The sequence below is a fragment of the Artibeus jamaicensis genome, unplaced genomic scaffold (genome assembly GCF_021234435.1).
Source record: "Artibeus jamaicensis isolate MK-2021 breed Jamaican fruit bat unplaced genomic scaffold, CSHL_Jam_final scaffold_461, whole genome shotgun sequence".
NCBI lineage: Eukaryota > Metazoa > Chordata > Mammalia > Chiroptera > Phyllostomidae > Artibeus > Artibeus jamaicensis.
In genome coordinates this window covers 16,556,335-16,582,008 of record NW_026522045.1, presented here as the reverse complement: position 1 = coordinate 16,582,008, position 25,674 = coordinate 16,556,335, and the positions used below count along the sequence as shown (strand labels likewise).

The window sequence follows — 25,674 nt, the reverse complement described above, 5'->3', positions numbered from 1 at the left end:
TTATTCTTCAAAGACTATGAAATGCAAGAGAAAAAGAGACAAATTAATGCCTTCCTATTCTGACTTTACCAGGATAATAACTCAACTAACTCACTTATTAACTAGCCTTTAGTTTACAACCTAATATCATGGGTGTGATTAAGTTTCTCTATACTGAGGGTTCCCATTGTCTTTGGTAGAAGAATATAAGCACTGGATTCTAGCAGTCTGTATTTCAGTAAGGCAAGTTAGATGATCATATAACTTGAACCCTATCTGAAGAATAAGAATTGTATATTGTATAGGGAAATCTGAAGATACTAATATGTAGAGGAATTGGAATCCCAGGAAGAGTGTAAAGATAAATGTTATTTAAAAATTAATACTCTGCCCTGGCTGGTGTGGCTCAGTGGATTGAATACCAGCCTGCGAAGCAAAGGGTGATCAGTTTGATTCCCAGTCAGGGCATGTGCCTGGGTTGTGGGCCAGGTCCCCAGTAGGGGTTGTGTGAGAGGCAACCATGCATTGATGTTGCTCTCCCTCTCTTTCTCCCTCCTTTCACCTCTCTCTAAAAATAAATAAATAAAATCTTTTAAAAAATTAAAAAATAACATCCTAAGATTTATATCATATTTTAAATGCCAACACAAAACACTTAAAACACTGCTAACAGAGTTCTAGGTGCTGTATAAAAGGAAGATAATATTGACCAATGAACCTAATGACAAGTACTGATCTGTTTTAAGTACATATGTTTCATATATCCCATAATGGTTCACTGTAATTTCAAAGTATGTTTAAGTGCTGGGTCTCGTGTGTGTTTTAAATGTTTTGTGTCAAGGGTTCAGTGCTTTGATTTAGATCTATTCTCATACTTACATAGAAAACACTACCTTTCTTTCGATACACTATTTTAATTATAAATATGCATCCTTTTAAGCAATGTGATCACAAAGCCTAGTTCATCAAACATTTCTGTTTAAGTAGGAAATTACAAAACTGGTACATACAAATGCCTTACATCTTCATAAGCCACATAAAAGTATATATTACTTCATCCACGTTTTTATTTAGGTCTAAGGTCTTTTCTATGTTGGTCCTGAACAACCCAGCAACAGGTAACAATACTTACAACTGCTATGAATTCTAAAGAACATTCTGTCACAAAGGTTCTGCTTTTAAAATCTCATTTCTCACCTATTTTGGGTGTTGGTCCCAAACCAATCCACAGTCAAAATGGAACCCTAACTAGTTGGGTTAAGAATTAAGAGAAAAGGAAGTATAAGAGAATGTGGGTTCTTGTAAGCAGCAGGGTTTGAATATCACTGCACCACATGGTAACTATGTCACTTTGGGCAAAGGACTGAATCTTTCTAAACTTCAGTTTACTTATCTGTAAAAGAGAATAGTTAAATGACTTACCTTGGGGGCTGCTGTAAGATGAAATTAGATACAACACACACAAAACAGCAAAGGTGTGTGGACATGCTCAGTGGTAATTTCAAAATTATTTAACAATGGGATCAGCGCAGGTGATAAACAATTGATACGGGAGTTTCAGATTGAGGCTGGCTATAAACAAGCAGCTGACTGATTCAGCAGGTTCTGGTTTGAGTATCATCAGCCTGCCTATCATAATTATTACCCTTGAAAAAGATCCCTTTTCATTACTTTCCACTTAAAGAGGACACCTTATTCCTGCTACTCAGGGGAGGAGGGACCCTCAGGATTTACTTAGGTCTCTCTTTCAGTATATTCTGGGCTATTCTTTTCTTGGGGGAATTGTAGGGACCAACCAATGTGGTATCGAAGTCATAATGTGGCTGTCAAAGTCTTCACAAATTCTTAGACCGTATATTCCCTAGAGAAATCTTTGTATACTTGCACAAAAAAAACTAAGATTGTGCAACTGTAATGCTGAAAGGAAATTATTTCATATATATCAAATTTACATTCTTTAAATGTTTTAAAAAAGTAAAATAAACTCACACATTTTAAACTACTGTAACTGAAACAATTCAGGTGAAAAGAGGCACATAGGTTTACCTGGAGGGATCCATCTGCTGTTCTTCCTTTTGCCTCTCTCGGATTACGTGGACGATTATCTGTTCGGGAGTGATCGTCATTTCCTGTATAGACATTATTAAAAGTTCAACAATTACTGATTCTAACATGCTTATTGGAAGCTGTTTATTCATATATCCTCAATTTACTTAGAGCAATCATTAAATCTAAAATGTAATAAGCAACCTAGTGATTCCAGTTATATAACAGTTAATATTATAGCATTCTACCAAAAACCAAAATATTTTGAAGTCATTACAATTCTGCATCAACTGTCATAGGTCAATCTGAGCTAACAATCAGATGTCATGTTTGTTATGTTTAGAACCCACAAAGAAGGTGAACTTACCAGTGTTTATTCATATATTATACATGAACTACAAGGAACTCTAATAATACTCTGTTAATAACTGGATGAATAAAGGCTGATCCTTTCCTATGGTAACCAGTACAAGAGAAATGAGGTCTTGGTAATATGCCATTTAATCACTGAGATTTTTCACAGAACTTCAGGCAGTTTTCACAATTCATCTTTACTTATCAACAAATGAGAACCGCTGTACCTTTGAAGCCACCTCCACGTCCTCTTCCTCCCTGTCCTCTTCCGCCACCGCCACGTCGTCGTCCATCTCCTCTGCGCAGAAAGTTCTCCCTCTCTTCCTCTGTTGGAGCTAATGACCAATCACTGAGTTCGTCTCTGTGGTCAGATTCTGTTTCAGAAGCATTTGATGCTTCAGAATTAGTTCCTATCGAGAGTTAAAAGTTATATACCATTGTCTGACTTAAAACAAAAAGTTAGGTTAACAGAAGCTTCCAGAGACGTTTCAAGGGTGATCCAATACTCTTCCCAATTTATAAGCCCTCCAAAGAGTATTATCACCTTCTGTTTTATAAAACAAATGATCTTAAATTCAAAACAAAGGGTTTTAGAATATTTGAGGTAATTTTGGTAAACATTTTTTGCTCTATTTTAAAAAGTAAAAGGTTTGTTTTAGTCATCTAAGTTCAAACCTGAGTATGTCACATCATTAAACAGCTATGCTCCTTTAACCATCTGCACTCTTTGGAGGAAAAGTTGTCTACAACAGTTAAATGCAATACCTTGATATACAAAACCTCTATAAAGAGAGTTCCTTTTAATAAGGTTTGGCTAAGGAACAGAGGGTAATACACACATCTGGGTCACTTCTGAGAGGGTGGCAAAGAAGACTGCCATGGCAATTGCCTTAAGGAAAGGTCTCTTGAGGGAACAGAGATTGGATGTAGCTGAATGGGGACATGCTTGCCTGATACTTGGTCCACAACCTTCCCTCCAATTCCCAATGGAATAATTTATTATTAATAAAATAATTATTGTAATAAACACATTATGCCTGAGGGGGTGGTTTCAAGACCTAAGGAATGGGAGTAGAAGAAAAGAGCCCCATAGTGAGGTGGGACTTCAACAGCAAAAAGAGCACACTTTTGAAAGAGGGGTTAGGGGTTAGGTTCCAGGTTGGCCTTAGGAGTAGGTATGTCTCTCCCCCACTCCACAATATAAACTCTACTACCTCTCTTTTCCTCTGTTGGAGCTAATGACCAATTATAGCTTCACCATTATAGCTTCATTCCTGTGGATCTTGAAGGCTTTCCATCTTAAAGAGTTCCTTTTTAAAATGCAAATATGTGTGAGATGGATTATACCTTATACCATCATCAGCAAGTTACATAGTAGATATACAGTTGAGCAAGAAAGACAGTAGGCAGTGGCAGGTGGGAACAATGTTCAGGGAAAGGTAGTAGGAGACAAGAAAACAGCACTGACAGAAGAGCTGGGAAGGCAAAGAGAAAACTTTGCTGACTTCTTGATTGTGCTTAGGGCTGACTTTGGCCATGCCATACAAAATCACCTTATCAGCCACAGGATGCAGGCCCCTGATTTACAAAGTCCATCCAGCCACTACGACCAGCACATGCCTGACAAAAAAATGAGCCACAGGACACAAATGTAAAAAGTTTTGGATATACAGTAATAAAACCAGGAAAGTCCTTAGGAAAGTGGTCAACACACAAGGGCTTAAGCAGATTTATCCCCAGAGCATAGACAGAACTGACACCTGCCCTGTAAACTAAACTCTATGTGTTATTATCAGGTTTTTACTCTATGTCTCTTCCAACACAATTTAACCCACTGTGAATTGGAAACCATGTAGTGAGAAATTGTTATAATGGGGTTCTAATGAATAGTAGAGATTAGCAGCTATTAAGTCTAGGAACAGATAAAGTTACTAAGTAAAATGCTTAGTTTGTACCTGAAGTATATCCAGGACCGCGTCTGCCGTGCCCCCTATTTCTGTAAGGTCTACTACCTCGACCCATTCCTTGACCATCATCAGTCACATAGCCTTTTTCCTTATCTGTACGATTTGGTGGTGGTCTAGAACTAGCTCCAATCTGTCGCAACTGCTCATCAATTTGTAATCTCTCCAAACGCAACTGGTCTACTTCCTATTTAAAATATACAAGATAACAGTAAAAATAATTTGACATTTTGCTTAATAATACCATTCTCCTTTTTATCAGATAAAAAGTATACTGGAAATATTTCAATTTCAGTTCTAAATTTATAGTAAACATTGTTACACAGAATTATCAGGAAGCTGAATGATCTTCTTAAAAAGAAAATTACTATAAATAACAGATTACTGATATCCAGAATTAGAGATATAACAAAAATACTCAGCATTAATAGAATTTAAAGTTGTTTGATTTGGCACAATTATCCAATAGAATCTAATAAAGCACAGATATGGTAGATTTGGGACTTCTTAATGATAGGACATCGAATAAAACAACTCTACAATGTATGAATACAGAAAACAGACATTTAAGGTTTAACCAGCTAACCCTAAATATATCACACATTGTAAATTATCTGAATTGAAATAGATTTGCCAGTTAACATCGTACTGTTTCTTCTGTTTTCAAAGAATATACACTACACAGTAGGTCTTTGATGTGATTATATAAAGAACAATTATCTTCTTTTTTTTAGAGGTGCTTTTTGCTTTTCTTTTTTAGATTTTATTTACTTATCTTTAGAGGGGAAGGGAAGGAGAGAAATATCAAGGTATGGTTGCTTCTCGTAAGTCCCCTGCTGGGAACTGGCCTGCAACCCAGGCATGTGCCCTGATTGGGAATCGAACCGTGATCGTGTGGTTCACAGGCCCGTGCTCAATCCACTGAGCTATACCAGCCAGGGCTAAAAACAATTATTTTCAATGAACTGGAAATGCTCATATTCTTCTTACAGGGGAGAAAACTATTTAATAGCTGATGAAAAAAGTTAGGTCTTACATCATGCCTTGCAAACCTCAAAGAGTACAACTCTGCTAGAACAAGAATGACAAATAGTATAAATTTCGTTCATCAAAATATACACCTGGGGTCCACAGATTCTTACACACAGTGCTTCCAATATGTTGGGTTCTTTCAAATCCATATAAAATCTCAATTATAACCCCTGTCCTTCTTATCTACCTATAAACATCTAATTTATGGATTATAGGGAGCTAGATCCGTAATTATAGTAGTAATGGGTGTCTCAGTCAAGTAGAGGCCATCAGAGAGACTGTCTGCCTGAACAGTCACTGGAGAAGTCCTTGAAAAGGTAAGTTACTAAAATCTTAGTTGTGGCAGTTTCTAGAAAAGAAAGGGCAGGTAAGGATTTGGGTGTGTATAATCTGAGCTCAGAACTAGAATTAGTTTTACAAAGGACTTGGATAAAGAAGAGACTGCAGCCAAGTGAGTGGCTTACTCCAAAAGTACAGTAATAGCTCATGGAATGGGTATGTATATCTTGAAAAACAGAATGGTAATCCAGGTTTTCTCACTGGGGCAAAGCAGTCACCTTTTGGTGAAAGATACCAGGCCCAATGAAGTGAAAGATATGGTGATAGAAAGAATGGCATTAGGACAGCTGTTGATAACCAAAAAAAAAAAAAAATATATTGAAGATCTTATGAATAATAAATCAAAATATCTAAGAAAGATGACTAGTCAAAAGCACAAGGGATTGATACAAGGCAACGCTAACTCTCCAGGTCTTTGTAATTAATTTAAGCTAAGAATATGAAGACACATACAACAGATTACACATAAACATGTTTTAAAACAAAAACAAATAGGCACATCAATGGAGTATCCTACCCATGAAAGCCTTGGAGGATAAAACTTTCCCACTTTCAAATATTAACTGATCACCAGAAGAATGAATGACATGTCTAACTATTGCAATTTTCTTCCTTTTTTGATACAGGTAGAAATTGTTTAATTTTATTTAAGAAATCAGCAATGAATTCTTAAGATAGCATTATAAATATAACAGAGTTGGGCTACTTTAAAAATATTTAGTGCCAGTTATGATATAATTTTAATACATAGGGACAGAAAGAAGAAATTATAAAAGTGATGCTGATAAGACTCCATTTCATTGACTTACAGAACATTTTGGCCAAAAGAAATTTTAAAAAGCATCTAGTCTAGGAGAGTGACTTGCCTTAAGTCACACAGTTAGGTCATGGCAGAAGAGATTCTAGAAGCAAATGGCTGAACTGCCAATCCAATGCTCTTTCCATTTACAACTTGTAGCCCCCTGGTTGCTGCTTTCACTTTTGCAATCTAGAGGAGGCATAAATGCTATAAACACTAACTAAAATAAGCACTTACAAAAAGACACAAATCGTTTCTATTTTGTATAATAGAGTATAGAGAAAAATATGAAGGGTACACATTTAAAAAAAGACTTCATGAAATACTGGGATTTCCTTAATAAACGACATAAAAGAGACAACAAAGGCAAGTAGAAAAGTCATAAAAGCTAGAAAAGATCAACTGAATGAATAAGCTATGTATCTGCAGGATTTACCTAAATCGAATGTAAAGGTTTAACAGAAGAATAATGGGAAATAGCATAATTTATTGAGAATTGGGATACTGGTCCTTAAATTTATAATGATGAAAATTGACTTGTGTTTATAGAAGGAATATAATAAGCTAAACAAAGTGAATACTTTATTACTTTTTACAGCTCATTCATCGTAATCTATAGAATGAATCTTAACTGCTAAAAGGTTACCATGGAGTTTTTATACTTTAATGCAAAAAGAATTAAAAATGAAAGATTTTTCTATTCTCACCTTTAAATAGTTCAGGTGATAATCCAAAAGAATAGTGGCGTTAGTGATGCTGTCCTTTGTTCCCACAAAAACAAATGGTACCATACCCTAGAAAATAAATGGCAACAACAACCCTATAAAATTAATAGTGGAATAATCTGAAAAATGCAAATAATGACTAAATCTCTAGCACAGGGTGTAACAAACAATAAGTACACAGATGTTTGTTGAAAATATAAATCAATACATGAAAACAAAAGTAGCTGGTATATTTTATGCATTTACTGTTAATAAGAACAGATCAATGTAACAACTCCCTCTATGCATCAGGTTATTACATTTTAAACACTAAAATGTTGTCAAAATCAGAAATTATGTAATTCAAAATTATACAGGGTTTAACATGAGATGCATAAACAAAATGAACATTCTAATTCATCTAGAATTTTTTACCAAAATCAAATTCTTTTAAAAAATCATTTATAATTAGATACTAAGGTACAAAAGTAAAAAACTAAATCAACTTTGCTAACCAAGTAAACAGAGTACAAACAAAACACAAACAAAATTAGGATACATTAAAATGTACTGAGCAATTATTCTGTGATGGGAAAAAAAACTGGCATACCCATGAGCATAAAATTTAATATTGCAATATATTTCAACAATGTGCTCTGAAAATTATAAAAGGCTGAGTCATAAGTAAAGTTTCATCTCCTTTCTATGGTACTATTTTAATATAAGGGTAGTTTTTTAAAAAGTACTATATTAAAATTTTATACTTCCAGCCCATCAGTACAAATGAGAAAAAAACACTATTTTTTGTCACGTTATAGAGAAGCACAGGCCAGTTGTGCAAACTAACAGCTAGCTATTATGACATTGATAGTTGAGAACATTTCAATATTTTGCTGAAGAAACACACAGAGTTACTGATATTCACAAGTGACTAAAAAAAGCATATAATGGCCATGATGGGGGTATAATTATACTTTTCTAGGCAAAGTTTCTAGGTGTTGGAAGCCAAGAAGCTATCTCTTTAGCAAGTATCACTCTTTTAAAAAGAGGATTCATTTGACAGATATTGCTACTGCTGGGCTACTGTTGCTTGCCTGCATTCACTAGACAGCATCTTAAATGGATATAGAGCTCGAACAGGATTATTTTTTCCTTCCACATGAACATGACTGTTGATGCAGAACAAAACTGAACAATTAGGAAATATAGTTAGAAGAGTGACCTTTATCTGATACAAAAGGCACTACTTCTCACTAGCAATGACCACCTGAGTAACCAGGTGGGATAAATCATGGGCTTCATAATGGACTTTTTTTTGCATCAAATATATATATGAACTATGGAAATTATCAGACCCATGGATCATATCTTCTTCTCAAAAACATTTTTGACTGTTGAGTTTTTCCCCTGTGTCTGTTACAAAACAGTTAACCACACTATTTTCCGAAGTGTCATATAAAATGCTATGCCCTTCCCTCTGGATCATATACAACCAAAATAAGATTTGAAACCCCATGTTACAGATTTAGTTTGATTGACTATGGAACAAATAATTTTAAAACATTTTCTTTTAACATGTCCAAACTGCTGCTGTACCCATGTACCACTCTAAATTAAGCATATTGCTAATAGGCCAGAATAGTATACTAAAATTTTAAAAAGGTGAGAGTAGAATGGTGGCCTTCTATACTGACACCAAGAAAAAGTGATTCCCTGTTCTGGCATGAAACTGACATGCCCAACAGACAGAAATATCCAATCCACCTGAGGTTGTACTTCTCTTCATAAAATGGCATTTTTGCTTTGAATCTCTTGTAAGTCATAACATTTTCCCCATAAATAGTTCTCATTAGCCATACAGAGGTCCCTTTGCTGCACTCAAGGAACCCACAATATAGCTGAGGTGCTACAATAGGGTCAGTACATTCACTGGAGCATGGAAGGGAGAAAGGCTCTTGTCAGTCAAGCAGGAGGTGGCCTGGGGCAAGTACCCATGGAAAACTGTATAAGGAGTAAGGTCAAAACAAGGTGGCAGGAGGAAGAGTGCTCTAGATGGAGAAAACATATGCATCTGTCTAGAAGCAACAGATAGTATAATTGTTCAGAGACCTCAAAGTACTTCAGTATGGTTCAAGCTTCTCTAGAGTGCAAGGGGAGGAGTTGTAACAGATGATACTGGGCAGGTGACCATGAAAGAAAGGCCTTATAAGTAACAGGAAGGTATCTGAAATTTCTCCACAGGGGCAATAAATCCACATATCCACAAGCACTCCTCCGCCAGCCTCCAACCTGGGTGATCATTTGTGGTCTTTCTTAACAAGGGGGATAAACATTAAAATATAAAATTAAAATGTATTTTTCAAGGAATGTTTTCCTACCTGCCAAGCCTAAACCTAAGTTTAGGTTTCTGGGATTCCCCTGCTACAATTGATGAAACCACTAACACCTAAAGCAGTATAAGGAATGCAAGTGATGTCATTAACTGTAAGAAATGATCTGTACACAGAAGCCTGAACACAGGACTTTAACTGTAGGACTTCCAAACTGATTTCTAAATAGTCAGATTAGTTCAACTATTGAAAACCAGTTTGTAAAATATGGTTTTTAGTAGTAACAAATGCATCTAACAGATGGTACATTTTGAGCTATGACAACCTGCAAAATTTCAAGTGATAAGGCGTGAAAAAATTAAAGTACACCCTCAAAAGAAAAATGTGACCATTAAAAGCAACCCCGTATTTTATGTTTACAACAAAAGTTTTGTCACTGTGAATAAACTGAAAAGTAGGTATCACCTTTGGTTTGTAGTATCATAAGCTAGCAATCAGATTTGAAAAAAAAATACAATATGAGTAGTCTATTAGCCTAACCAGAGAAAATACCTGTAACACCAATTATAACACCTGAGTAAAAGAAATTACTTTTAGTGTAATTCAAAGTGACAAATAGTTCTTACCCTCTGAACTTTTGTACTGTTAGGTTGAGAAAAATGAGTGCTGTTTTCCTTTATATCTATATGTTTTTTTTCTTCTGAGGGAGTAGATCCAACCCTTGAGTTACTGGAAGGTAGGGAATTTGGTGGCATAATTTCCTTCGTAAAACACATAAAACACAAGGGAAAAAAAGAACCAATTTTTAAGATTTTATTTAGCTCCATTATAGTACCAATGATCATATTAAAAAATATAAATTATTATAAACAGTTTTGGTAAACAAAATAGAATGAAAAATTCATGCAGTAAAAAGTAAAAACCCCAAACCATTTCATTCCAACCAAAAGAACCTTTCACAAAAGAAAAGAAGGTTAGGCAATATGTGAAAATTATGACAATTTGGGTGGATTTTATTTTAAACACTGTACTACTACTGTACAGAAGAATATGCCCTGACCTCCCCCACCCCACACAATACTTTATACACATAAACTAAAAAAGCCAAAGGATAAAAGCCAGAAAACCTAAGCAGTATCCCAATTTTGTCTCAGCCAGTAACATTAAGTGATAGTAATACACTTTTTTTACAATTATAATAACTCATTTTAAAGACTGAGAAATAAGACTTAAAGGGGTTAAAGTGATATACAAAGTCACAGCATTAGAGAATAGACAGAGGCCATTATCTACAACTATATCATTAACTGGCATGTCTCACAATCAGAATTTTTATATCCATGTTATGTGCATATCACAGAGGCCTCTAAATTAATGTCAAATAAAACAATAAAAAACTTTTCTCAGGCAAACGAGAAATATATGCACTAGAACATACCTCTTCTTGTGGAATATTTTTCTCATTTTCGGCCTCAATTCTCACCCTCACAACTCCTGACTTGTCCACAATCTCCTGAATCAGTTTTCCATTTTTTCCTATTACTTTGCCTAAGTTAAGAAATGAATAATTCATGTTTGGTTTTAAGAATACCTATCTTAAACCAGTAAGCACACCCCACTGTAAACTATCATGTTATTTTATATAAAACTGCAGGACCAAAACAGTCTTCAAATGAAAAGAAATAGTTAAAACTAGCTTTCCCTTTTTTTCAGGTCATTGTTGTTTATACACTTCTTTGTTTAGGTATTAGAGTTGATTAATACTCATGAACTGACTGGATAATTTTGAATTTTTAAGGAGGTTCAAAGACAAGCTCTTCTCTTGCACAAAAGGGTACACTTTAAGCTTGCTGGTACACTAGTGTGTACCATTCCTTTTTTCAAAATTCTATTTAAAAATTAAGAAAAATGATAGATAATAAAAATGCATCTGCATATTTATTTGACAATTTCAATTCTATCTGTACCTGATTTAAATCTGTTTCTTTGCTTATGGTAAATACAGTCACACACTGCTTAACAATGGGATATATTTTGAGAAATGCTTAGCTAGGCAATTCTGTCATTGTGCAAACATCAGAGTACACTCATACAAACCTAGATGGTACAACCTATTGATTCTAGGCTACAAGCCTGTACAGCATGTTACTGTCCAAAGAATAGATTAATCAAGTATAAGAAAAAATGATGCAATCAAGATACTCAAACATGAGATGTATGAGGCTGTTGCTAGTATAACATGACATACTGTTTTACAGCAAACTTTTTTCTTGTAAGTAGAAAGAGTACAGTCTAAGAGTGATACAAAGTACTGCACAGAATCTACATAAACCAGTATCATAGTTATTTATTATCAAGTATTATACACTATACATCATTGTATTACTATGTTTTATGTGACTGTCAACACAGATCTGTTTACACCGGCATCAGCACGAACATATGAGGAATGCATTGCACTATGATGTCACTAGGTAACAAAAATTTTTCAGCTCCACTATAACCTTATGGGAGCATCAAAAAGTATATGTGCTTTTCACTGACCAAAATTCATATGCAGGATATAACTGTATTTTTTAGAATTTTATATGACACATTTATAAACATTCTTCTAAGTTTTTAAGTGGCTTAAGCAGCTATACACATGTCTAACAGAAGTGCGCATTCTTCAGGCCAATGTATTAACAGAATACTACTCCTGTGCATTAATCACAAATTATATCAGTATATTAAAAGGTGAAGAGATAAGTCACAGAGTAAGAAATCACACTTTAAAATAACTCAGAAACACAATGTAAAAGCTCAAATACATCAGGCACTCAATTCTTTCCCTCATTTTATAAAATTCAGTCATATAAGTGAGAATTCATAACCATCATCATGTGTTAGTGTAAAGTGACACATTAGAAACGAAATAACTACTGCATCTAGAAATCTACATGTAAATTACTTCTAATTCCAAGTGCTCTCCCGAAGTACCCAAAGCACTCTTGCACTGGCCATGTTCATCATGTGCTTGGCCCACCCTCTCATCTAAAGATGTAATAGGGAAATATCTGGAAGCCCAAAATTAATTTTAAGAGAGTCTAAGATAAGACTCCAGGGAATGCCTTCTCACTACAGGATCGTGTGGTTCTAATCAGCACTGCTTTAGTACTCATACTGCATGTGGTACCTTCACTCACCTGGATAACTTCGACCAGTGGTCAGGGATCAGAACTAACACTAAAACAGGAATCCTGACCTAGGTGCTTTCGGCAGTTATTTCTGTTCTTCTTCTCTTCAAATGTAAAGGAATGGCAGTACAATTTACAATAGCCAAGTGCTGGAAGCAACCTAAGGGCCCATCAGTAAATGAATGGATCAAAAAAACCATGGTACATTTACACAATGGAATACTATGCATCAGAAAGAAGGAGCTACCACCCTTTGCAACAGCATGGATGGAACTGGAGAACATTATGCTAAGTGAAATAAGCCAGGCGGTGAAATACAAATACCATATGATCTCACCCATAAGTGAAACCTAATTAACAAACAAGCAAGCAAGCCAAATATAACCAGAGGCATTGAAATTAAGAACAAATTGACATTAACCAGATAGGAGGTGGGAGGAGATAATGGGGAAAGAAGGGGGAAGGGTTGTCAGGAATCTCTATAAAGGACACACAGACAAAACCAAAGATGGTAGGATTAAGGGTGGGAAGTGGGGATGGCTGGGGTGGTGGGGAGTGGTGGAGGGAAAATGGAGACAATTGTACTTAAACAGCAATAAAAAAAGAATAATATAAGGGAAAAAGAATGTGAACTAATGGAGAAAGAATGCTTTTGAGAGAACAGAGGGAGGAGAAATAGTAAGAGTAAGGAATACTGGCAATGCATAGCATGGGGAAAATAGTATTTACAGTGAAAATAAAGGCAGGAAGAAGGCAAAGTGGAATAAGACAAGGGAAGAGTACAAGGGAAGATTTGAAATAACAATAAAATAAAAAATAATATAAAATCTACATGATAATTTAAAAAAGAAAAAAACAAAAATGTAAGGAATGGGAGAGTAGAGAAGGTACCCAGAGTCTTCCCAGTTTGTTTTTAATCCATAATGCATATTTTCATAAATTGATGATTTGAATAATACTCCAAATGAGTCAGCAAAAAAAAAATTGAGATTTTGGCACATGTTTTCATTAATATCTTAACTATTCTAAGTACTATATGTTAACTATCGCTGATGGAAAATTAAACCAATTCACTGTCAAGGTGTGTGAAGAACAAGCAAATATTTAGAAAAGCAAGCTAAATCACTGTGCATATTAAGGGTTTGTAAAAAATAAAGAGATCATAAATCACATTGTGAGCCTCCAAGAAAACTCATGCAATATATGGAGCCGTTCTGGGTGTTATGGAAATGTAGCTCAGCCTCCACCTGGAAAACCAGTGGGGAGCAAGGTCCCAGCACACAGGAGCCATGCCCACGGATAGGTTCTCCCGTGGGGAATCAGGCCTGCACTGTACCCAGACTGCTATGAGACTTGCTTTGCTAAAACTCCCTCACCCTGAATCGAGGCAGCAAGTGCTTACTGTAACTTCCTAAAGTCTGTGCTAAGCCTCCCAAGTATGGGAGGTTCAACCACTTTCCCCCTCAATCTGTAACATCCTTCTCTTTGAAGTAATTAGCAACATTCTTTCCTTTGTTATCTGTAAAAGGTAATCACCTGCAGCAAACTTGTGCATAGTAAATGAGGACCATCCTCCATGTAATGTCCCCAGAAAAGCAATAAAAGCCTGTTCAGGCAGGGGCTGGGGCCCTCTCACCCTCTCTCTCCTAGAGAGTGACCATGCTGTCCCTTTTTCTCCACAGGAGTTCTGTTGTCCATGTGTATTTGTTCGTATCAACCACAATACACATGGATCCTACCGGCCAGGATCCACATCAATGCAATACTTATTAGACGTCTCCTAAAGATCTGACTTGCCAAATTGTATTATATAAGAATTATTTCTGAAAACTCCTAACATTCTTAGTGTTGAAGTAGATAATCTCATTTTACTTACTAGAAGGAAAACAAAAAGCAGGCTGATTGTACATCAGGAGGTTTTCTGGTGAAAGGTCAGTTCTGGAACCTTCTTCTCTATGACCACAGGTTGCTTCTATGTTTAATAGCAAATAATGCAATTCTACATTCCACAGTTATTTCAAAATCCCAATGGACAGTTTAGTATACTTCTGCTCTACTAAACTGGATGGAATTATTTTGAATAAGGGGACAGGAAAAGAACTAACATTTAGAGTCCCCTACTATGCCCTCAGCTTAAGTAATATATATCTATATATTGATACCTAAATATCTAAATATTCCTACATAATCACCACAACACCCCTGTGTGGTGGACACTATTATCACATTTTTTTAGAGGTGAAGAAAAAAAAGTCAGGAGGGCTAAGTCAGTTGCTAAGGTGAAACAGCTACTGACAAGTAAAATTGAAATCTAGATCAAACTACAATACCCAAGAACTTTCCCCCATCATCATGCTATATCCAAAATGCACTTTAATGAATTTGACACAGTAAGTTTCTAATTGTTAAATATTGCTTGACAAACTGTAAAAAAGAGAAAAATAAATACCATTCATAACACCCCTCTAAAGTAATCAGGTAGTGTGCACAACTGGTGTGCAAGTTACCTCAATAACACTATATAGTCATGTTCTTTAGTTGTCTATAGTATATACTTGAGTGAATAATTATGCATTATTTCACTAGTACCTATACTGTTTCTTCAATACAACTAATTTTCTTTGGAGAAAAATATTGTTCCAAGTGTTTTTTAAATGGTATAGGAAGATGGTTATAATTTTATGCTGACAAAAAGCAGACTAAGCAGGACTGAAACTGTGAATGAAATGTATAGGAAGATCTTATGTTTTCATTTTTAAACTTTCCAAAGGGTATGACTTACTTTTTATAACTAGTTACGGTATAAAGTTTTAAAAATGGTATAGGTAGTATGTCCAAATTTTACTTATATATTCAAAACACAGGTAGTGTTCTTGACAAAACTGCACCTTGATACATTCTACTAAAGGTATCTGCAGTGTTTGAGAGTATTGGTGAACAGTTCCCAGATAGTTGCTGGTACTACTCATCATGGTCATGAAAGAAAAGTCAAAATGAAGAATGACCATAGATGGCTAAGGAAACCATCAAGAAAATTAAAAGACAACCTACTGAATGGGATAAGTTATTTGCAAATGATATTATATGGTAAGGGGTTAATAGCCACAATATATAAGAGACTCATTCAACCTACCATCAAAATATGAAAAATCCAATGAAAAATGAGCAGAAGACTTCAACGGGTTTCTCTAAAGAGGACATATAAATGACTAACAATCATATGAAAACATGTTCAACATCTCTAATTGTCAGAGAAATGCAAATCAAAACCACAGTAAGATATCACATCACATCTGTGAGAATGGCTATCATCAAAAAAATCAGCAAACAACTTCCGCCAAGATGGAGGCATAGGTGGATGTGCTGTGCCTTCTCACACAACCAAGTTTAGAGACAACTAAATATTAGCAACAGAAAACACAGCCAGAACACGGAAAATTGAACTTTTCGGAAGTCCGTTAACAACAAATTCTTCAGCCTGACTGGGCTGAAAGGGGTGAAACCAGCGGCTGGTGAAGCGGGATTGCACAGGAGGTCTCTGTCAGCCGGACTCAGGCGCGGAATCCAGACGCGCGGAATCCAGGCGCAGGGTTGGACCTAGTGAGCGACTGAGCGAGCCACCAGGCAAGCTACCGCGGGGGGAGACAGCGGGGGAGAGGTGCTGCGTGTTGGGCCGGGCCGGCGGGTCCCCACGGCTAGCGGCTGTGGAGGGCACCGCCATTTCCCTGCTCTGACCCCACCTCCACATACAGCGTCATAACCCAGCGACTCTGAGTGGCCCGGCCCAGGTGAACCACCTAAGGCGCTGTTCCTCACCCAGCTGTGAGAAATAGCAGAGGGTGCCACCATTTCCCCGCTCTGACCACGCCCCCACATACAGCGTCACAACCCAGCGACCTGGGAGTCCAAGGCACCGCTTCTCACACTTAAAGGGCGCGAACAGACCAAAAATGTCGCAAGAATATCTCAAAGCCCCAGAGGCCATAGATCTAAGCGATGAAGAAATAGCAAAACTCTCAGACGCACAGTTTAAAACACTGGTCATCAGGATCCTCAAAGAACTGGTTGATTATACCGACAAATTAGACAAATATATGAAGGCGAAACTAATTGAAATGAATGGAATTGCACAGGACACCAATAGCAATGAAAAGGAAACTGGGACTCAAATCAATGGAGTGGACCAGAAGAAAGCAAATAATGGCCAAACAGAAAAGAGTCAAGAAGCAAGAATTCAAAGAAATGAGGAGAGTCTTAGGAACCTCCAGGACATCTTTAAACGCTCCAACATCCGAATTATAGGGGTACCAGAAGGGGGAAAGGCACAGCCACCAGTGGAAAACTTATTTGAACAAATAATAAAGGAGAATTTCCCCAATCTGGCAAAGGAAATAGACTTCCAGGAAATCCAGGAAGCTCAGAGAGTACCAAAGAAGTTGGACCCAAGAAGGAACACACCAAGGCACATCATCATTACATTAGCCAAAATTAAAATGAAGGAGAGAATCCTAGAAGCAGCAAGAGCTAAGGGGACAGTCACCTACAAAGGAGTCCCCATCAGACTGTCGGCAGATTTCTCAAAAGAGACCTTCCAGGCAAGAAGGGGCTGGAAAGAGGTATTCCAAGTCATGAAATCCAAAGACCTACAACCAAGATTGCTCTATCCAGCAAAACTTTCATTTAGAATGGAAGGACAGATAAAGTGCTTCTCAGATAAGATCAAATTCAAGGAGTTCATCATCACCAAGCCCTTATTATATGAAATGTTAAAGGGACTTATCTAAGAAAAAGAAGTTAAAGAAACATGAACAGTGAAAGGACAACAAACTCACAGTTATTAACAACCACACCTAAAACAAAAGCAAACTAAAAGGACAGCTAGATCAGGAGTGGAAACATAGAAATGAAGATCTCAAGGAGGGTTAGCAACAGGGGAGTGGGAGGAGGAGAAGGGGGGGAGAAGGTACAGAAAATAAGTAGCATAGACAGTAGATAGAAAATAGATGGGGGGCAAGAATAGCATGGGAAATATAGAATCTAAAGGACTTGAGACACATGGTCATAAACTAAAGGGGGGGTAATGGTGGGGATGGGGGGATAGGGTGGAGGGGAATGAAGGGGGGAATAGAACAACTATAACAGCATAATCAATAAAAAAAATCAGCAAACAAGTGTTAGTGAAGATATGGAGAAAGGGGAACCCTAGTGCACTGTTGGTGGGAATGCAGACTGGTGTAGCCACTGTTGTAAGCAGTATGGAATTTCCTCAAAAAATTAAAACTCAAAGTGCCTTAAGACCCAGCAATACCACTTCTGGGTATTTATCTGAAAACAAAACAAAACAAAACAAAACAAAACAAAACAAAACAAAACAAAACAAAACAAACACTAATTCAAAAAGATATATGCACCCCTATTTTCATTGCAGCATTACTTACAACAGCTATGATATGAAAGCAACCTAAGTTTCTATTGACAAATGAATGGATAAATATTCATGTCACACACACACACAAATGAAATATTACTCAGTTGTTAAAAAGAATGGCATCCTGTTATATTTACGATAACATATATGGACCTAGAGGGTATTATGCTAAGTGAAATAAGTTAGAGAAGGACAAATACTGTATAATTTCACTTATATATGGAACCTGAAGAAAACAAAACAAAACTAAACATAAACAGACCCACAGACACAGAGAATAAGCTAATCATTGCAAAACTGGACGGGAGTGGGGGATAGGTGGAGAAAACATTACCATTCAAGTTGTAGAAAGGCCCAGAGACACTAGGAGTTACTTACAGCTTTGAAAGTTACTACATTTAAGTAACCTACATTCAGATTTTCAACTATGAGATAATTAAGAATGCTATTAGCTCCATTAAAGGCATCAAATATCAACCTACTCCAAATTATAAAGGCCCTCAAATGCCATTTACTGTGAAAAACACATTTTCAGTTTTAATATACATAAAATATACAATGAAGAGGCTATGTAAAATGTATCTCTCTTGGCACAAGTAGGTTTGAATTATATTTTGTATACTTTCTAAATGTAATCTTTAAGTATCGTATTTATCAAATATTTGCTGTACACTGTAGCAGCAGACCATATATCAAAGATTAAGCTTCAATTAAGTAAGTTAAAATGGAAGGGTCAAGTCAAGGAACATGTATAAAGGACCCATGGAAAAGGACTATGAGGACAATGGGAGGGGGAAGACTGAATGTGGGAAGAGGGGTGGGTAGAAAAGGATAAAGTAATGGGGAAAAAAAGGGGGACAACTGTAACTGCACAACAATAAAAAAGTAAAATCTGCACATCTGGGGGGAAAAGTAATCATATAGTTGTAAATAATTTACCTAACTTTTGTATTTTTAGTGTACGTCAACAGCAATTTTTGACTCACCTACTAAGTTCCTTGGAACTTGTATGACATCTTCAGCAAATTCAAGAAAGCTTCTAGCTTTTTTCACTGCATCCTGATCCTATTAAAAAGGGGAAAAAGATATAAGCCAAAATATGAGCCATCTGAAACACTAGCTTTTATTTTAGGGGGAAAAACTGTTTAGTCAAATATTTACCTCTCCATAAATATGAAATGTACAGGTATCTTCATCTAGATCAATAGCAGTGACCCCAGGTACTTTTCTAGCTTGCTGAATATTAGCACCATGAGTACCAATCGCTAGACCCATCAGATCTTCTCGTACAATAAATTGTTCATGAAATCTTGAAGCAAGCTGCCTTGAACTCTGAAGAGAAATGTGTATCTGATTAATATGCTTTATCAAGTACTGAGACAACTGTATTTAAGCCAGCTACGTACATTATCTTGACCCTATGTACCAGACGCCTATAAATTAGTTTCAAGTTTTAGAAAACGGCAAGTTGGAAAGTGGCAAGTTTTAGAAAAATAACATCCACACACAGCATAAGCTCTTTTTAGGTTACTGAAGGTCAATGCTATTTGATATATTTTTGTTAACTGGAAAGGGCTTGTTGACAATTTTCCAAGGTAACTTTTGAAAATGTATTTGCAAGGCTGACTTAGTTAACTAATGACATCAATATCATAGTGATTAGGAAGATCACATGTTCCCAAATAAAAACCAGTTCACTGGGTCTGAAAAAAACACAACGTTTTTTAAGTAAAAAATAAATTAGTAAATAAATACCATCTCTAAAAAATTATATTAACTTCATTTTTATTAAAGGATATTGGTATATATAGCAATAGATATTCTGGAAACAGTGCCATGTATATATATATAACTTATTTCTAGATACTGTGGCCTAGACATCCCTTTGATGTAGTTTTGACATTACAATGACATCCACCAGCCTCATCTCCCAACCTGAGGAAAGGGATTCATAAAAACTGTTGGTACAGGGTGAGGGGGAGGAAGATGGTGGCAAGGCAGGTGGGAGTTGAGCCATCTTGCTCGTGTACCCAAATGGGACACCTAGCCAACCTTCCGAAGAAAAGAGGTAACAGCCAACAGGATACCAGCTGATATGAATTCTGGAAGCCAAAGTGTGCAGAGGATGCTTAAAAATGGGCAGTAAGGAGATTTTGTAGGCTGATGGGAAAGTCCCTGAGCCATGCACCAAAAGCCATGACTGCCATGGAGGCATTGAAGTAGAATCGGGTCAGTGATAGTAGCCTACTGCCTCTCTCCCCTCCCAAGGTGGGGAAGTCACAGACCCGTGACAGGAGAGACCTGGATATGTAAAGTCACTGTGGGGATAAAGAGGCAGTAAGAAACACACAGCTGGTGGTGTAAGTGGGCTGGGATGGCAGTCACTGGCTGGGATGGCAGTCGTTGGCTGGGGCAGGGGTCACTGGCTGTACCAGAGAAACTGGGTGACAGACCTAGGTAGGCTTGGGAGGAATGGAAGATCACCAGGCAGGAAAACTACACTGTGGGAAACTGTAGCCTGGGAAAATGCCTGCCTGGGAAACTGCCTGCGGGTCCTACCCAGAACAAAGAGATGCTCGGCTAAGAATTGGGGTCTGGGGTCAGCCTATCTGGCATAACAGGATGCAGCTTTAAACTGAGGTCTGACAAGATGTATCAAGAACATAGGTCAGCAGAAATGGTACCCAGCAACTAGCTTTAGTCAATCAGACCCTGACACCCCAAGCAGGGGTGGCACTTCCCAGGTTTTGGCACTCAAAAACCCTGCCCTAAGAACAGCCTAGCAAGTCTTATCCTCCCTTGGTTGGCTCCCCAACCTCCTTAGTTAGCTACACTTTCCTCTTTTATTCCCAGCTAATAAACTCTGCTCCTTGGCTTGCTGCATCTGTCTGGTTTCTTGAGCTACTCTGACCTAACACTGGGGAATGAGTGGGGTGACACTTGGAGGTAGGAGAAGAGATGGACCACAACTGGTTGTGACCCAGAGTGACACTGGGCTGGTCGGAGAGTTGGACTGTGTGGAAAGTCAGGCTTTTGTTGGGAGCAGCAGGCAGCACCCAAGGGGAATTTTCTCAAGAAAAAGGACTGAACATCCAAGCAGGGACTTCCTAGGCTCGGAGGCCAGGACAACAAAGGTGGAAGGGAGGTGGGATTTGCTCCCACTCAGCCCACCTTATGGACTAATCAAAGGTTCACAAAATGAGGGGGATTATCAGTCAGCCTGGTGCAAATGCACAGAGTGGACAGAGCACATGCAGCACAGTGCTCTTGAGGGAGTGGGCTGGGAAAAAGGCACCTGTGGTTGTTGTAGCCCAGACTGAGCCCACATCCTTGCTGAACCACAGGAAAAGGAAATGACTGAGTAGAGCCCAGTCCCCCTCTGCCTGCAGAAACTGGGAAGACATGCAAAATTGGTTTGACAAGTGTAAAATCAGCAGAAGGCTTTCTTTTCTTTTCTTCTTTTGTGAGACTAAGACAATAAGACCTAGAGCTGTGAGCAAACCAGAGGGATCCAGAAAGAAGTCAGAAGGAAAACAACGGCTGAGACAAATTTCACTTTGCTACCTTTCAGAACTTGCATGTTTTTTTTCTCTTCCTTCTGTTTATGTAGGTTGTTTTTGTTGTTTGATTTGTTTTTTGTTCTCCCTTTCATATTGCATTTTAATTTTTCTTCTTTCACTTCACTCATATTCCAAATTACACACTACTCTTGGTCTTATACTTTTTATTATTTTTATTCAGATTATATATTTCTTATCACACTACTGTTATTCCAAATGCCATATAGTATCCTTCCCTGGTCTTAATCCATTTCACCATCTTCCTGAGCCTTATTAATGCTGTAGCTAACTTTACTCTCTTGCATAGTATGCTAAGTTTCTATCCCTTAATCTCACTATTTCTTATCCATCTAAACTCTCCTAAGTGCTCTGCTTTTCAATGTCAACTCACATTCTTTTTCCCTTCTAATAAGTCATTTCTTTTTCACCTTTTTTAATAAATAGTGGCTAGTTGGGTGAAATATCATGGTTATTGTTGTACTTCTCCAAAGGAACTCCTCTTTATTCACTACTTGGTACTTTAAACCCTACAGAATACTCTACTGCTGTCTTTCTCCAAATCATCTGTGCCCTGCCAACAATCAGTTGGATAAGAAATTTTTATTTCATTGTTTTCTCTCTCCCTATTGTTTTTCTTTCCTTTTCCTTCTTTATTCTCCCTCTCTCAAACTGGGCTTTACTCCTTACTCTTTTTGCTTTCCTTCCCCCAGGCTCTCATAATCATTTTTCTTTACTGTAGAGATCTCATATACAGTTTCTGCATTTCTACAATACAATTATTCCTGTTCCAACTATATTAAACTTCATTCAGTATTTGCTGCTGTGGTTTTTCTGCAATTTTGCTCCCCTTGGTCCAGTATGTTTTCAATTTTACTTCAACCCTCACAGTATACCCCTTTTCCCTCTTATTTACCCCATGGTTCCCATCCTCCTTTCATGTTTTACTTATGTTACAAATTTTGTTCTCTCCCTTTCTTCACCTAGGTTCCATCCCAACTCTTAACAATTCTCCTCCCTGTTACTACAAAAAAACATTTCCCCCTCTTTCAGTCATCTCATATTCCCTTTGTCATCTCTTATAATATCCACAATCTCCCTTCACCTTTATTAATTTTAGTTCAATTGTGGTTGAGACAGGTGTTGCAATAGGAGGGTTCTTTTTGCTGGCATAGGTTTGGTGGTCTGATAATACTGCTTTGTTAACCAATACCTGTACAACAGCAGACAAGACAAAGTGGGAGTTGTGAAAACCAATAAACCTGTTGGAGAGGAGAACCCACCAACAAAGAAGCCACTAGCAGGTAAAGCCCAAGTACAGCAAGAGAGCAAACACAAACAAAAGAAAGGACAACCCTGGAGCATTCACACAAGGAGATCAAAGAGACTGCACGACTGAGTCACACAGAACTCCTACTACAGAAGTTGACCCTATGCAGAGAGCTGGCAAAGGAGAGCATCTGGAATTGCAGAAACAAACAAAGCATTACCTAAAATGGGGAGACAAAGTAAGAATCCACAATGGAAAGGAATGGAAGAATCCCCAGTTAAAGAGCTAAATGAAATGGAAGCAAGCAAACTATCAGATACAGAATTCAAAAGAATGGTTATAAGGATACTCAAAGAACTCCCTGACAACTAAAAGAAACTCACTGTGAAATACAGCAGTATGAAAAAGGAAATAGAAATTTTAAAAAAGAACCAAAAAAAGTGAAGAATACAATATCTGTAATAAAAAATACACTAGAAAGAATTACAATCAGCCTGCATGAAGGAGAGGACTGAATTACTAATCTGGAAGACGAGGTAGAAAGAAATATGCCTAGACCAGCTGCACAAAAAAAGACTAAAATAATATGAAGACTGCTTCACGGAACGTCAGGACAACATGAAAAACAACAAATTTGAATCATAGCAATCTCAGAAGGAGAAGAAAAGGAGCAAAAAATAGAAAACCTGTTTGAAAAACTAGTGACAGAAAACTGTGCTAACCCAGAGAGGGGGAAAGCCACGCCAACCACAGAAAGCACAGAGGGTCCCAATTAAGATGAACCCAAAGAGGTCCACTCCAAGACACACTGTAATTTCAATGACAAATTTTAAAGACAAAGAGAGAATCTTAAAGGTAGCAAGGGAGAAACAGGAAGTAGGGTAACATAAAAGGGAGCTCTGATAAGGCTAGCAGCTGATTTCTAAACAGAAATACAAGGCAGAAGGAAATAGCAAGAAATATTCCAAGTGGATCTTGAAGATGGCGATGGAGTAGGATGGAGTGGATTCTATCTCCCCCTACACATGGGAGAAAAACCTGGCCGATCTACGGAGGAACAGAGCAAACAGTCAACAGTTCCCCAGCATATATGAAAATAAGAGACCAGATATTGTACTGGACACTGAAAAACCAGATGGTAAGGAGACGGCTGCAGGACAGTAGGGTATCAGGGACCAAAGCAAAGACAGGAGTGACAGCAGCCTCAGATTGCGCCCAGCAGATCTACCATGGACTCTTTGGGAGCCCCAGGCCTGCCGCTGGGTCCTTAAGAGAGAGCAGGGTCATCAGCTCCCTCCCTCTATGGGCAAGCAAGGTTTGGGCAACACTAAGAGAGACCTGGTTGCTTGAGGCTGCAGAGAGGGGAATAAGGAAAAAGGGCCATGATCACCCGCAGACTCTGTGGTCTCCAGCTTTGGGGAATTGAGAGACCCAGTGTCGGGTTTCGACTCTGATAATCACCAGTCTGGCTGGAGAAATGGGCTGTGCTAGGCAGGCTTAAGTGGAAGGAACCTCTCAAAAAGTGAACTGTTTGAGGGATCCTTCTGCAAAAGCCCCTTGGCAGAGGCCCCACCCAGCCTGGCAGCGATCCTGAGGTGTGGCGGAAGGCCATGTGTTCCCCCATAGCACTGGCAAGGGTTTGTGCCCAAGCCTGCATGACCAGAGAAGCCTGGCCAAGAGCGCACATACCCGCACCCCAGCCCACAGCGATGACTCCCTGGGAAAGAGTGCCCTGAAGAGGACCTAGATCCATGCCCTGGAGAGCTGGGGAGAGGCGCCAGGCTAGCTCTTTGGAGAGTGCTCAAGAGACTGGCTGGGTACATACTGAGAAGGGAAAAAGGCCCTTGGCCTGCTGAAGGCAGCAAGACCAGAAAAAATGGTTTCACCAGCTGGAAACAAACAAGAAGTGTGTTGTTTTTATTTGTTTGCTTGTTTTTTTTTTTAAGTATTCTTTTAATTTTTAATTTTATTATTGTTTTATCTTTCAATATCTTTTCCCACCCTTTCCTTTCCTTGTATTATCCCTTCTTCCTTTCTTTCCAAACTTACAGCTTCTTCCTCCCTTCTCCTGCCTTTTTTTTCTCCCACAAGAGAGACAAGAAACTTGGAACTATGACAACACCAGAGTTGGACCCAAAAGGGAGGAATCCCAACAGCAGAGAAAGAGAAACAACTCTCACTTTGCTATAGCAGAGAAGCCACAAGTTATTGCATATTTGTATTATTTTTTCATTTTTCTTACATCTTTTATTTTAATACTATCTTTATATTCCTCCTCTTTCTGTATAGGCTTCTTTGTCTTGGCTGGTTATATTGTGTCATTTGAAAGGTTTCCCCCCTGTTCTCTCCTCCACAGTGTATTGCTAATTTTCTATACTTCACCTCACCTGTGTTCCTTTAGCACACTACTCAAAGGTCTATACTCCCTATTCATGTTATTCAGATCACATAGATTCTGTCATATAATTGTTGCTCTAATATTATTGTAAATAATAGCTGCTCTATGCACTTGTAAATACTTCACAAAACCCCACCCAGATATTAGGCCACTTCACAGTCTCCTGATCTCTATTACTGTAGTGGTTAACTCTATTCTCTCACACACTACACCTATTTACTATCTTTTATTCTCACCTTACCTCAGAATCTGACCTCCTACAACCACACTGCTTTCCAGATCCACCTCACAAGCCTTC

General features: G+C 37.8%; 1 protein-coding gene across 8 annotated transcripts in view; it reads right to left on the bottom strand.

The window, feature by feature from the left end:
* Positions 1–25,674, bottom strand: part of FMR1 (fragile X messenger ribonucleoprotein 1) — a 75,597-nt gene that overhangs the window by 3,099 nt on the left and 46,824 nt on the right. For 3 of the 8 annotated variants that reach the window (XM_037148538.2, XM_037148540.2, XM_037148545.2), the window contains exons 8-15: positions 19,313–19,483; positions 19,138–19,216; positions 10,986–11,095; positions 10,174–10,308; positions 7,221–7,307; positions 4,335–4,530; positions 2,607–2,789; positions 2,026–2,108 (exon numbers count right to left, since the gene is read on the bottom strand). In XM_037148538.2, coding sequence (XP_037004433.1) covers positions 2,026–2,108; positions 2,607–2,789; positions 4,335–4,530; positions 7,221–7,307; positions 10,174–10,308; positions 10,986–11,095; positions 19,138–19,216; positions 19,313–19,483 — 1,044 coding nt within the window. The other 5 variants (XM_037148539.2, XM_037148542.2, XM_037148544.2 and 2 more) reach the window with 3 other exon arrangements.